Consider the following 12,182-nt stretch of genomic DNA (forward strand, 5'->3'; position numbering starts at 1 on the left):
TATAAAATCATTTTTTGGATCTGGGTTTTTCCAGACTTTTGGCCTAATTCAGTCATAGTCAATTCCCATCCGTCATTAGGGTCATTTTTATTTTTTAAAAGCACAGTGATTTTGCTAACCACAGTTTTCTAAGATATCTTTAAAATGGAAGAACTATTTGGGTCCAAGTGAACAGCTTTTGTTTAAGCATATTTATTATTGTCTATTAGTGTAAAATAAGAATAATATCAATTATACTATACTAGTATTAGTATAATGCTAATACTAACTAATACTTAGAAACAGTACTTAGCTAATACTAAGTCACTAATACTCACTTACTCACTCACTCAATCATTGTCTATATCGCTTTAACCTGTATACTGGGGCGCGAGCATCCTGGAGCCTATCCCAGGAGACTTAGGGCACAAGGCAGGGTACATCCTGGATGGGTGTATACTTAAGCAATATGACATGAGAGGGAGTGCTGTTGTACTGAATATCAGAATATCATTTCTGGTTTACAGGGTTGAATTCCAAATCGTGTAAAAGGAAAAGCAGTGTTTAATACAATCCCCTGTTCCACCCCCAGGGGTTAGAGAGTGATTTAAGATTCAGCCTTGTGTTAGAAGCTGTAGTTACCTTTATAGCTTGCGTTAGCAATAAACAGACCAACATGGCGACTTAGGATCAATTATTATGTGGACAAAATGTTGTTTAAGATGACATACGGTTATCAGATGTGTTTTCTTGTTGCAAGTGTTTCTGTAACTGGTTTTGAACACGGGTTTTGGCAGGCAACTGCTCACACCTCTTTCCAGTACTGCGGACCGTACCGACCTACTCTCACCCATGCTGGCCACCGACAGTTAGTGTAATTAAGGACTGTTAGAATACTTGTGATGCAAAGTGATGCATATCATTAAACATTCCAGATTACTTGGTTGGAACTAACTGTTGTATAATGCTGTTTAATATTCCAAACAAGCTTCCAGTGTTAATCCAGCCATCAGGTATGGGCCATGGTATGGCTGCTGATCCTGTGGGATTTTCACACACACTCTCTGGAGATTACATGAAATGTTAAGGGGAAAAAAACCCCTCCAGCGAGCCGTGGTTCTGTGGGCGGAAACGCCTCGTTATCAGAGGAGAACGGCCCGACTGGTTCAACCTGACAAGACTATGTTACCTCAAATAACTACTGTTCGCAACTGTGGTGAACAAAACAACATCTCAGAATACACAAATTGAACCATTGCAGAGAAACGCATAACATTCTGCTCCTGTCATTTAAGAACCAGGATCTAAGGCTACAAGGGGGAACAGGTTTACCGTTGAAAAACCAAGCAATATATTCCAAATGATCTGTGCTGTTTCAGTGAGCCTAGTTCTTTATTTGTGTCCTCTCTGCTTTTAAGCATTGTGTGTATAAAGCCTGCAGTCCGCAATCTCATTCTCAGGGCCAAGCTCCCACAGCTTAGCTACAGCTCTATGCACTAGTGGTGTGTCTGAATGTGTCTTGTGGCATTAGGGCTGGATAATGAATTATACTTTCATCATGATTACAAATTGTCTTCATGTGACTTGGATTTTTCTGGGCTTTGATAAGGTTAGCTAATGAGGTAATGCTAGGTAATGGAGTACGGTTAAACATTGCTGGTATTGATTGTAAGTACAGTAAATCAGACTTTTATATCTAATCTCAGGCAACTCTGACAATTTTCTGCTTCCCTTAAGACAAGGAGAAAGTGAGTTTTTGTTCTTTTACAAAGTCATGTCAGTTATACAGTACGCATGTTTCCTATTGTGAAAAACTCACCTTTTCACGCAGTCATTTTTAGACATTCCGTTGAGTCTAGAGTGAATATCTACAAACAAAAAACATGGGGACACCAAAAAACATATTATTTGGACACCTGGAATATGTCCACACTCCTTTTTTTCCTGGAAGTGCTTGTCAAGCGCTGAATCTCCCAATGGTATCAAAACGACAACCTTCGAGCTGGATTTTCATCTTCGGAAAGAAGCCAAAGTTTGGAGGAGCCAAATCTGGCGAGAAGGGTGGCTGCGGAAGTGAGGTTATGTAGTTTCCAATTAAAATCTCACGAGTGAGGAGATCCCAGTGACAGGATGCATTGTTGTCGTGGAGCATCCAGTTTTTCGTGTGCCATAGATCCGGTCTGATCTGTCATCATCTTCCAGTGATGTTCTTCCCCTCTTGATGCTCTTGATGTCTTTGGCACACTTATGACTTATGAAGGTCGGTGCTTCCGCTGACTGTGTGTACATCCTTGTGCTACGGTGTTATAAAACTAGTCTCGAAACTCAAAAAGTTTAGGGGATTGATGAGTCATTCAATGTGTTTTGCGAGGCACGCAAGCTTCAAGAGCAGAAGAACATCACTGGAAGGCAACAAGAGATCAGAAAGACCTTCAATAATCTTAACCCCTGAAGGACATATGGCGAAAAAACAAACAAAGCTTGTAAACAGAGCTAATCAAAGCCTTTTGATACCCCTTTATATTAATACCCTAGGAACCTGAAAATAATCAAAAGAATTTTTTTCTTCATGAAAAAAATAGTAATGGAGTGTATTCCGAGTTGACTTAAATGATACTCAGAAGGTTGCACTTTTGACATATTTATTAGTAGTGTCAGTAAATCTGCCTTGTGTCCTTTGAAAAAAAAAATGCTATCATCCTTTCGGTTAAAGATTCCAGCAATTCAGGAACTGATATATAGGTCTGTGTTTATGTCTGTTTGCAGACTATGCTGACTGCCATTTCAATGAGTGCAATTGCTACAAATGGAGTAGTGCCAGGTAAGCAAAATGCAATGGCCCCTGTCTGTGTGTGTGGGTGTGTGTGTTTATATATATATTTATATATATATATACAGCCAGAGGATGGTTGTCCTCGTGTTCTTTATGGGCAGTTAGTCACAGTACACGGCACAGATCCCCGGTGAGCTGAGTCTAGCTCCCGTCCTTTAGCATTGCGTATTTGTACCATGGCGGGTCTGCTAGGGTTAGGAAGGTGAACGAGGGAAAGACTGAGATAAATATAAACACTTAAAAAGTTTAGCACAGTCAAGGATAAAGTGTAAGTGTAAATGTAAGTGTAAGTAAGTAATTACTGTGCATCTGTTTCAGCTGGTGGCTCGTACTATATGATCTCCCGCTCTCTGGGGCCTGAGTTTGGCGGCGCAGTAGGCATCTGTTTCTACCTGGGAACCACTTTCGCTGGAGCCATGTATATACTCGGCTGCATTGAGATTCTCCTGGTATGAGCAAACGTTATGTTCCGAATGGATTTTGTTCCAAAAAGTTTAGCTAGTTATGGTTACTCTTTTATTAATGCAAATATACGTATATTTTCAGCAATAAAAGTTTGTTGTTGTGTATGATCTGCAATTTTTCTACTCGTTTCTGTGCTGCAGATCTACATAGCTCCAAAGGCAGCTGTATTTCAAATCGAAGGTCTGGAGGGACCCGAAGCAGAAGCTGCAATGCTCAACAACATGCGTGTGTATGGCAGCATCGTCCTCTCCTTCATGGCCGTGGTGGTGTTTGTCGGTGTGAAGTATGTCAACAAGCTGGCGCTGGTTTTCCTCGCCTGCGTCATCCTTTCCATTCTGGCTGTTTATGCTGGAGTGATCAAAAGCGCCTTCGACCCGCCAGATTTCCCGTAAGCTTGTTCACTGTACCTCATAAACTCTGCATTACCAGGTACTAAAAAAAAGAAAAAAGAACATGATAAAACAATATTTCTCAAGCAGATCAAATGGATTAGATATGATATAGATTAGATTTGATTTTTTAGAATATAAATTACTAAAACAATGTAATTAATCATTGACAATAATTGAGAGATTTGGATTTTTTGGATGTAATAAATATTTGACCTTACTGAGTACTATCCCACTGTGTAGGATTTGCGTGCTCGGTAATCGGACTCTGATGTCTAAGGGCTTGGATATCTGCGCAAAAACCATCGAGTCAGGCAATGGAACAGTAACCACCAAACTCTGGAGAATGTTCTGTGACTCTGAGTTCCTCAACGCCACATGTGATGAATATTTCACCAACAACAACATTTCTCAGGTGCAGGGCATTCCCGGCATCACCAGCGGCATCCTGGCAGGTAAGAGAGCTGTGTGAAGCTACTAAAAGCAGAACCAAGGCAGGTAAGCTATAGACATGGGCAGAAGGGTTCTCTCACTGACTGGCCAACTGGGCCCTTCCAGGTCTCCTTGAGTGCGGACAAAAACGGGAGTCCATTGTGACACCCAGCGCCTGGGCAGTTTTCCTGGCTGGGAACAGGGGACTTAATGTAAAGCCCCCAGCGGCCTTTTCCTCTTAGGGAGCAGGGTCATGAAAGCTGGCTCTTAGCGAGACCATAAGTGCCTTGAGAGTTTGTGCATCTCACTCGCAGCTGTCCCTATTGTGGAGATCAAAGGCAGCATTCTATTTGCGACTTTGAAGTCCCTGGAGGGCATGACATCACCATCTCTCAGTTTGTAGCGTCCGCTGTGTGACTCTTGGCTTTCACCTCCAGACCTTAAGCTACGTTCCCCACCTTGTTTTTATATTGCTGAGAAAGCCCAAGATCCATTAAAGATGATTATTTACCAGCTATGCCCTTTACTGCGGCCCCGCCCCTTCGCACACCTGCTTTACAGCTAATCAGAGTGTTTGATATAAAAGTGTATATAACTGAGCCTACGGAGTGAGCGAGGAGCAACAAAAGATTTAGGCGCACATTCATCACTGGTGCATGCCGTGACGGTGTCACTTAACTATCGCTGTAGCAAATGGGAATCATCACTCCTAGGATTTCGATGGTTATTTTTGTTCATTATTATTATTATTATTATTATTATTATTATTATTGATTTATTATTATTTAAACATTTGAAGATGGAGGGCTTAGCAAGGGGCACCACATTTATTCCTGTATATAAGATAATTGCTTGGACAAATGAATATGGAGTTAATAAAAATAAAAATAAAAATCTTTCTGTTTGATAGAGAATCTCTTTAGCAGCTTTATGAAGAAGAATGACATCTTAGCAAAGCGAGGTCTTGCTGCAGTAGTTGACCCCGACGCTCCAATAACCAACTCTAACCGCTACGTGCTAGCAGACATCACCAGCTTCTTCACCCTGCTGGTGGGCATCTATTTTCCCTCCGTCACAGGTCAGTGCTGCTTCATCACTATTTTAGGAACGGTTTCTTTCTTAGTGAAGAGTGGGACTTTATTGATCTGTTATTTATTATTTATTATTTCAAACTTATATGAAACAGTCTGTTTTATTTCCTAATTTAAAGTTTCGGAAAAAAGACTTTGGGTGTAATTGGGATCAAGCTTCATGACATGTTTAGATGGTCTCACTGAGAGATCTAATAAACTACTTCTATTAGCAAACTACCATGTGAATAGAGATGATAAAAAAGTAAACTATTAAATTTCTTTAATAAATAATGAGTAACTAATAGTTTACCTTACCTCCGGGTGCCTAGTTCAGTCTAAATGCATTATTTTGGATGATTTACAGAGTTACAGTTTAGGTCCGGATTTAAATCCTTTGATCCTGGTGTTTTGCTTTACAGCCAATCAGAGTGTTAGATGTAAAAGTGTATCGTATTGTGCATAAGCCTTGTTTGGGGCAGCATGGTGTAACTAAAATCTCTTTTATCTGAAAGGAGAAACATTGCTCTGGACATGTGTGTGTGTGTGTGTGTGTGTGTGCGTCTGTGTGTGTGTGTGTGTGTGTATGCATGTGCGTTTGTGCGTGTGTGTTGACAGCAGTAAATGATCCATCAGCACTGTATCAGCACAATCTGACAAGATTACAGTGGTTTTCATGACCTCTGTCAGTCCCTCTCGCTCACACACAGTGCCAGGAAAAAGTATTTGCCCCCTTCTTTTTTGTTGTTGTTGTTGCACATTTGTCACATTTAGATGATCCAGATCATCAAACAAAATAATTACACAAAGATGACAATACAAAATGCAGTCTTTAAATGACAATTTCATTTATTTAAGGACAAAAGTTTTTCCAAACCTGCCTGGCTCTATGTGAAAAAATAATTTCCCCCTTAATCCTAATAACTGGTTTTGCCATTCTTGTCGGCAAGAACGGTAATCAAGCGTTTGTGTTAACTCGCAATAAGTCTTTCACAACGCTGTGGAGGAATTTTGTCCCACTCTTCTTTTCTAAGTCAGTGCATAGGATCTCACTTGGAAACCGTTACATCATTTATGGCAAATCATCCAGGTCCCGAAGCTGCAAAGCAGCCCAAGACCATCACACTACCACCACCATGTTTTACTGTTGGTATGAAATACTGTTCATTTTGTCCACAGAATATTGGCTTAAAAGTCTTGGGGATAATCAAGATGTTGTTTTGGCAGATGTGAGACAAGCCTTTGTGTTTTTTTTATTCAGCAGTGGCCTTTGCTTTGGAACTCTCCCATGGATGCCTTTTTTGCCCAGTCTCTTTCTTATTGTTAAAGCATGACCACTCCCCTTTACTGGGACAAGTGAAGCCTGCAGTTCTTTAGATGTTGGTCTGGGGTTTTTTCTGTTGTTGTTCTGGGTTATCCTGGATGAGTCAGTGTTGTGTTCTTGGAGTAATTTTAGGTAGGATCCTGGAAACGTTCGCCACTGTTTCAATTTTTTTCCAATAAGTTTATTTCCCTTAATAAATGACATCATGATTTACAGACCGCATTTTGTATTTACTCAGGTTACCTTTGTGTAATATTAAAATTAGTTTGATCATCTGAATCAATTTTGTGTGACAAACAATTAAGAAGGAGCACTGTACATGTATGTAACTTCGCCAGCTGTTGTTCAAATCACAGGTTTTCTCTAATTTAGTTGATAAAGTATGTTATCATTTCTATAGCAACAACTCATGCATTCAGAAAGACTGGCATGTTTAACACTAACATACCCTAATCAAGGTAATCATTGACATGATGAAAATGTCTGTAAGACGTTTTTTGCCCCCTACATTTACAGGAGTCTCCAGTGGCTTCTCCAGTCTCTTCAGCTGTGGAAACATATTCAGTTTAGTTGTTTTCACTTTTCTCAATATAGGTATCATGGCTGGCTCTAACCGCTCTGGTGACCTGCAGGATGCCCAGAAATCCATCCCCGTTGGCACCATCCTGGCCATCATCACCACCTCCATCATATGTATCCTTGACATGCATTTGCAGAACTTTGCAGCAAATGAAAAGTGTGTGTGCGTGTTTTGAAATGGCTGTAAAATCTGTTTTTGTGATGGTATTTTGCGTGTCAGATTTGTTCTCCTGACCTCTGGCCCTGTCAGACATGTCCTCTGTGATTCTGTTTGGGGCCTGTGTAGAGGGTGTGGTGCTAAGAGACAAGTGAGGAACTTATTACTACATACCGTACAATGTTATATATTGTATATACACTGTGCACTTATTCCAAGCTTCTTTTTTTTTTATTATTGGTGATTGAGACTTTTTCTAGAATAATTTGGATGTATATCAGGTTTAGGCTCATCCTGTGATTATGCTATGCACAGGTTTGGTGAGGGTGTCAGTGGAAACCTGGTCATTGGTACACTGGCATGGCCCTCTCCTTGGGTCATCGTATTTGGTTCGTTCTTCTCCACATGTGGGGCGGGGCTTCAGAGTTTGACAGGAGCACCTCGTCTCTTACAGGCCATCGCTCGAGATGGGATCATCCCCTTCCTCAGGGTGAGTGTCAGATACATGGACAGACAATGAAAAGGTGTTTCTTTTACATATAATTTAACTGACTGGTCCTCTCTTTCTTTCTCTCTCTCTCTCTCTCTCTCTCTCGCTGTTTGGCAGGTGTTTGGTCACGGCAAGGCCAACGGTGAGCCCACATGGGCTCTACTTCTCACAGCCACCATATGTGAGATTGGTATCCTTATTGCCTCCCTGGATGCTGTCGCTCCCATCCTGTCTATGTACGTAATGCTAATACCTTTAATTACCTCATTATGCATAACCATTTCATCTGACCCTAATGACTTTGACCATGACACTTTTCTTCTGATTAGAAAAACTGTCGTATATTTCGCATTATTTAATATTCATTTTCACTTTTATTTAATGTAAATACAGACCACGTACTCAAATACATGACATATTGTGGCATTGGCATGGTTGTGGACTTACTGAAAAATGAAGCGTGCTCTAAAATCTTTGGACTGGAGCGCTGAGTGGATTATTCTTCTCCTGCCAAAGAAAAGCCAGTTACATTGATATGTACGTATGTTGTATCGTGCGCATCTTTCCAAGGTCAAACATGTTGTTTTTGTTTGTGGAAGAAGCATGAAGGAATCCATTTATAGAACTTTTTAGGGTTAATCACAGAATAAGCATGGAAGTTTAGGGATGAAATGAGAGGGCACTGACTGATGGCTGAGTAATGATAAGCTTTTCATCTGATGCATCATTTATCCTGCCAGACAACAACACGTCTAGGATAAAACTTTCTTTTTAGTTTTTGCATTTGATGCATTTTCAGGCATTGTCTCACGAACTTCAAGAACCTCATTTCAGTGGGGAATACATGATGACAAGGATTCATCACAAGGATCATGTCTGGTGTTCAGAGCTGGGTCCTAACCGCCGGCTTCTTTTTTCCATGGACTAGAGAATCACATCATCCTACTTTACTGTAGGAGTCGATAGCTAAAAAAAAAAAAAGTCTAGCAGCCAAGAAATGCTAGTGGCAAGGACAACAACAATGGCAACCTCAACATGGCTTTGTGTCCTGTTCTCTTTTCATTGCTAGAACGCATTGAAGCTACCCATTGCGTAGTCCATTAAAAAAAAAAAAAAAAAAGCCAGACACAAACTTTAAGTGGGTCGTGATAATCCTGCCCCAGCCCCTGCCATAAGCAGTTCTTTGTCCTGGCCTAGCACAGAGTTGATGCTGCCGTTGAACCATTTGTTCTATCTGAGGGGTACTGGAGAGCTACTCTAGTTTCCTGCTGCAGTCCAACTACATTTAGTGTAGCTTCGCCCGGGTTGTTGCCCTTTTCCGATTTGCTCTTAGTATATGAGTGTGTCTTTGAGGTTGTGTGCTTGTCTTTTAAGTGGGTTAACACTGTTTCCATGTCCCCTGCCTGTCTTCTGCCTGGGACAAGCTTCAGGCCCCTGTGACCCTGCACAGGATAGGTGGTATAGACAATGAATGGATTTAAAGGACAGATGGACATCTCAGTTCATTTTTGTTCATTATAGCTGTGTCTAGTCCTATAATCTCATGTTGTTCCTTTTGCACAGGTTTTTCCTCATGTGCTACATGTTTGTGAACCTGGCCTGTGCGCTGCAGACTCTCCTCAGAACACCAAACTGGAGGCCCCGCTTCAAATTCTACCACTGGTTGGTGCAATCTTCAAGTCACACAAAGATATAGCGGAAAAAAATATATATATAATAAGGCTAAATAAAAAGGCATGAACAGCCTAAGCATAATAACAGTGGGATTTTTTCTTCATTTTTTTTTCTTTATTTTTATTTAAACTCAATAGTTATACTTCATGTCAGTGTAGTCAAGGGCTCTGAAAGCATAGTGTGTGTGCGCGTGTGTGTGTGTGCGTGCGTGTGTGTGTGTGTGTGTGTGTGTGTGTGTGATTGTAATAAATGAAGGAATGAGTGAATTAATGAAAGACTTTTGACACCATTTGTCGGTGCTAATGCTTCATAAATACAATGAATTGCAGTAATCGTTTGAATGTGAGCTGTATATCATTACTGGGTTTAACAATTTTTCCCCAAAAGTGCTGTTACAGTGTAACATATCACTGAACAAATGAAGACAATTTAAATCATCTACTGTACGACAGTAACATTCATAAAAGTTTTACGCTCAGCGATGTAATATAACTTTATTTATTTATTTATTTATTTATTTATGTTTATTAAAGCTCCAGGCCACTGTGCCAGGAATAAAACACTAACACTAACACTAAAACACTAATAAACACTCAAATTCCCTATAACTGCACAGCCTGAACCATGAGTTTTGTCCTTATAACCAATTTGTCAAAAATCATAATTAGTTGCACTACAGTAATATGACTTATATATATATATATATTTATAGTAACATGTAAAGTTGTGCAATGTCCATCAAACAAGTATAAACCTCGATCACAAATATTCTTACGTACGGTGGCTGTAGAGTTCTTACATTCACAGCCTACATAAGACAACCTTATGAAACTTTTCGTCTTAAGGTGGTGGTACGGCACTCATACAGTATGTGCAACTTATGGCAGTTTCAAGTAGTAGGAACATCTCCTGTCTGTTGGGCCATATAAAACGCCGGCCTTCTATTCCTTCTGGTGCTAGAAAATTGACTGATGCGCAGAATGTGGGTGGATGTCATTTGTGGCCCGTGAACAGATTAATGTGTTCTTGTGCGGCAGACCTACCGGAGGGATCTGGGCTTCTGGAAATGTCTTCTGAATCTAAATGATCCACGAACATTCTACATTGTTGTTAGGTTGATCCGAAAGCACTCCTAAGGTGGCTGTACGAAGAGTGAATTTTATGCCACATTCTGAGAAAAAATCGTGGACAAGACCATCAACCTGGCCAGGAACTTACGACCACGCTGGATACTTATCAGCCCAACTTAAGAAGACCTTAGGAAATGCTCGAAAAATGGTTCGGACAGTGTTAGCACCCGTTCGTATGAGTATTTGCGACCGCTACTTTAGGAATTTAATAAATATAAATATTTATATTCTGTAATGAAGGCTATAAAGAGACATCGCAACAGCGAGCCTTTTATCTATCTCTTAATGGTGATAAGACATCAAAAAGCCAGTTTGTTAAGCTACTGAGAAAAGCCTTGGTGTGTGTGTGTGTGTGTGTGTTTGCGTGTGTGTGTGTGCGTGTGCGTGTGTGTGTTTGTGTGTTTGTGTGCGTGTGCGTGTGTGTGTGTGTGTGTTTGTGTGTGTTTGTGTGTGTGTGTGTGCCCTGGGATGAATTGGCACCTCGTCCAGAGTGTATCAGGCCCGGAGTCCCCTGGGATAAGCTCAGTGATATGGAGAATGAGTGAGAAAGAGAGAGAGTGTGTGAGAGAAATAGCAGCATTATTGACAGGAATTATGTTACCGAAATCTAATCAACAAATTTAACCAATCAAATTTGAAAATTTAGCTCGGGGTTGTACACATTTGGCCGAAGCTCAGCAATGTTTTGTAATTTTCCAATCAGGACCTGTACTCTGCTGTATATCCTTCTATCCAGGGCTCTGTCCTTCCTGGGTATGAGTTTATGCCTCTCCCTGATGTTCATCTGCTCCTGGTACTATGCCATCGTGGCCATGGTCATTGCTGGCTGCATCTACAAGTACATCGAGTTCTGCGGGTAAGCGGCCGTTAAAACCCCTGGGAATACAAGCAGACACGGAGCCTGAGGCATCATCACACACCAGATAAGCCTCTTACTTGGCAAAATGCTATTATTAGCCACTCTTTTGGACCAGGTTGGCAGTTTTGCTTTTGCCTTTGTTTTAAAAGCCGCTGGATCAATATGCTGCACTGTTATTTAATGCAATTTACTGTGGTGTAAAATCACTGCAGCGTGTACAGCATGCACTGCCATTAAGAGCTTGGATAAGGACAAAGGAATTAGGAGTGTCCTAATCAGTGTGGAAGTGCTATTAATGAAGCCACCTTGACTCCTGAGGGCTTTTTGTCGGTCTCAGGGCGGAGAAGGAGTGGGGTGACGGGATACGAGGAATCTCTCTCAGTGCTGCCCGATTCGCTCTGATGAGGTTGGAGGAAGGACCGCCGCACACCAAAAACTGGAGGTTAATAGCACAACCTAACTTAGTACTAGCCAATGTACTCATTCGGCAATACCTTAGGTTCACAAGATATGCATCTAGACCTCATCTGTAATTGGTGCTCTGGGAATTTTAACCAATTAGATTTATGACATCTCTCTTACATTAGATCGTTAGATTTTGTCCCTTTAAGTCTGCTTTTGGTTGTCTCAGGCCTCAGATCTTAGTGCTGGCTGGTTTGGATGGCGAGCAGAATGTGGAGCAGCCACGCCTTCTCTCACTGACCAATCAACTGAAAGCAGGCAAAGGCTTGACCATTGTGGGTGCTTGTGTCGAGGGCTCGTACCTCAACAACCACACTGAAGCACAAAAAGCAGAACAGG

General features: G+C 41.1%; 1 protein-coding gene across 3 annotated transcripts in view; it reads left to right on the forward strand.

Moving 5' to 3' along the window:
• The window catches only part of slc12a5b (solute carrier family 12 member 5b), a 75,750-nt gene that overhangs the window by 46,091 nt on the left and 17,477 nt on the right, over positions 1–12,182 (forward strand). For all 3 annotated transcript variants that reach the window (XM_053503996.1, XM_053503994.1, XM_053503995.1), the window contains exons 5-17: positions 2,746–2,800; positions 3,131–3,261; positions 3,418–3,665; positions 3,910–4,121; positions 5,009–5,176; positions 7,087–7,185; positions 7,322–7,379; positions 7,544–7,718; positions 7,836–7,954; positions 9,282–9,380; positions 11,259–11,378; positions 11,719–11,823; positions 12,013–12,181. In XM_053503996.1, the coding sequence (XP_053359971.1) occupies positions 2,746–2,800; positions 3,131–3,261; positions 3,418–3,665; positions 3,910–4,121; positions 5,009–5,176; positions 7,087–7,185; positions 7,322–7,379; positions 7,544–7,718; positions 7,836–7,954; positions 9,282–9,380; positions 11,259–11,378; positions 11,719–11,823; positions 12,013–12,181 (1,758 nt within the window). The remainder of the gene's footprint in view (positions 1–2,745; positions 2,801–3,130; positions 3,262–3,417; positions 3,666–3,909; positions 4,122–5,008; positions 5,177–7,086; positions 7,186–7,321; positions 7,380–7,543; positions 7,719–7,835; positions 7,955–9,281; positions 9,381–11,258; positions 11,379–11,718; positions 11,824–12,012; position 12,182) is intronic.

Source organism: Clarias gariepinus, chromosome 9 (genome assembly GCF_024256425.1).
Source record: "Clarias gariepinus isolate MV-2021 ecotype Netherlands chromosome 9, CGAR_prim_01v2, whole genome shotgun sequence".
In the NCBI taxonomy this organism is placed as follows: Eukaryota; Metazoa; Chordata; class Actinopteri; order Siluriformes; family Clariidae; genus Clarias; species Clarias gariepinus.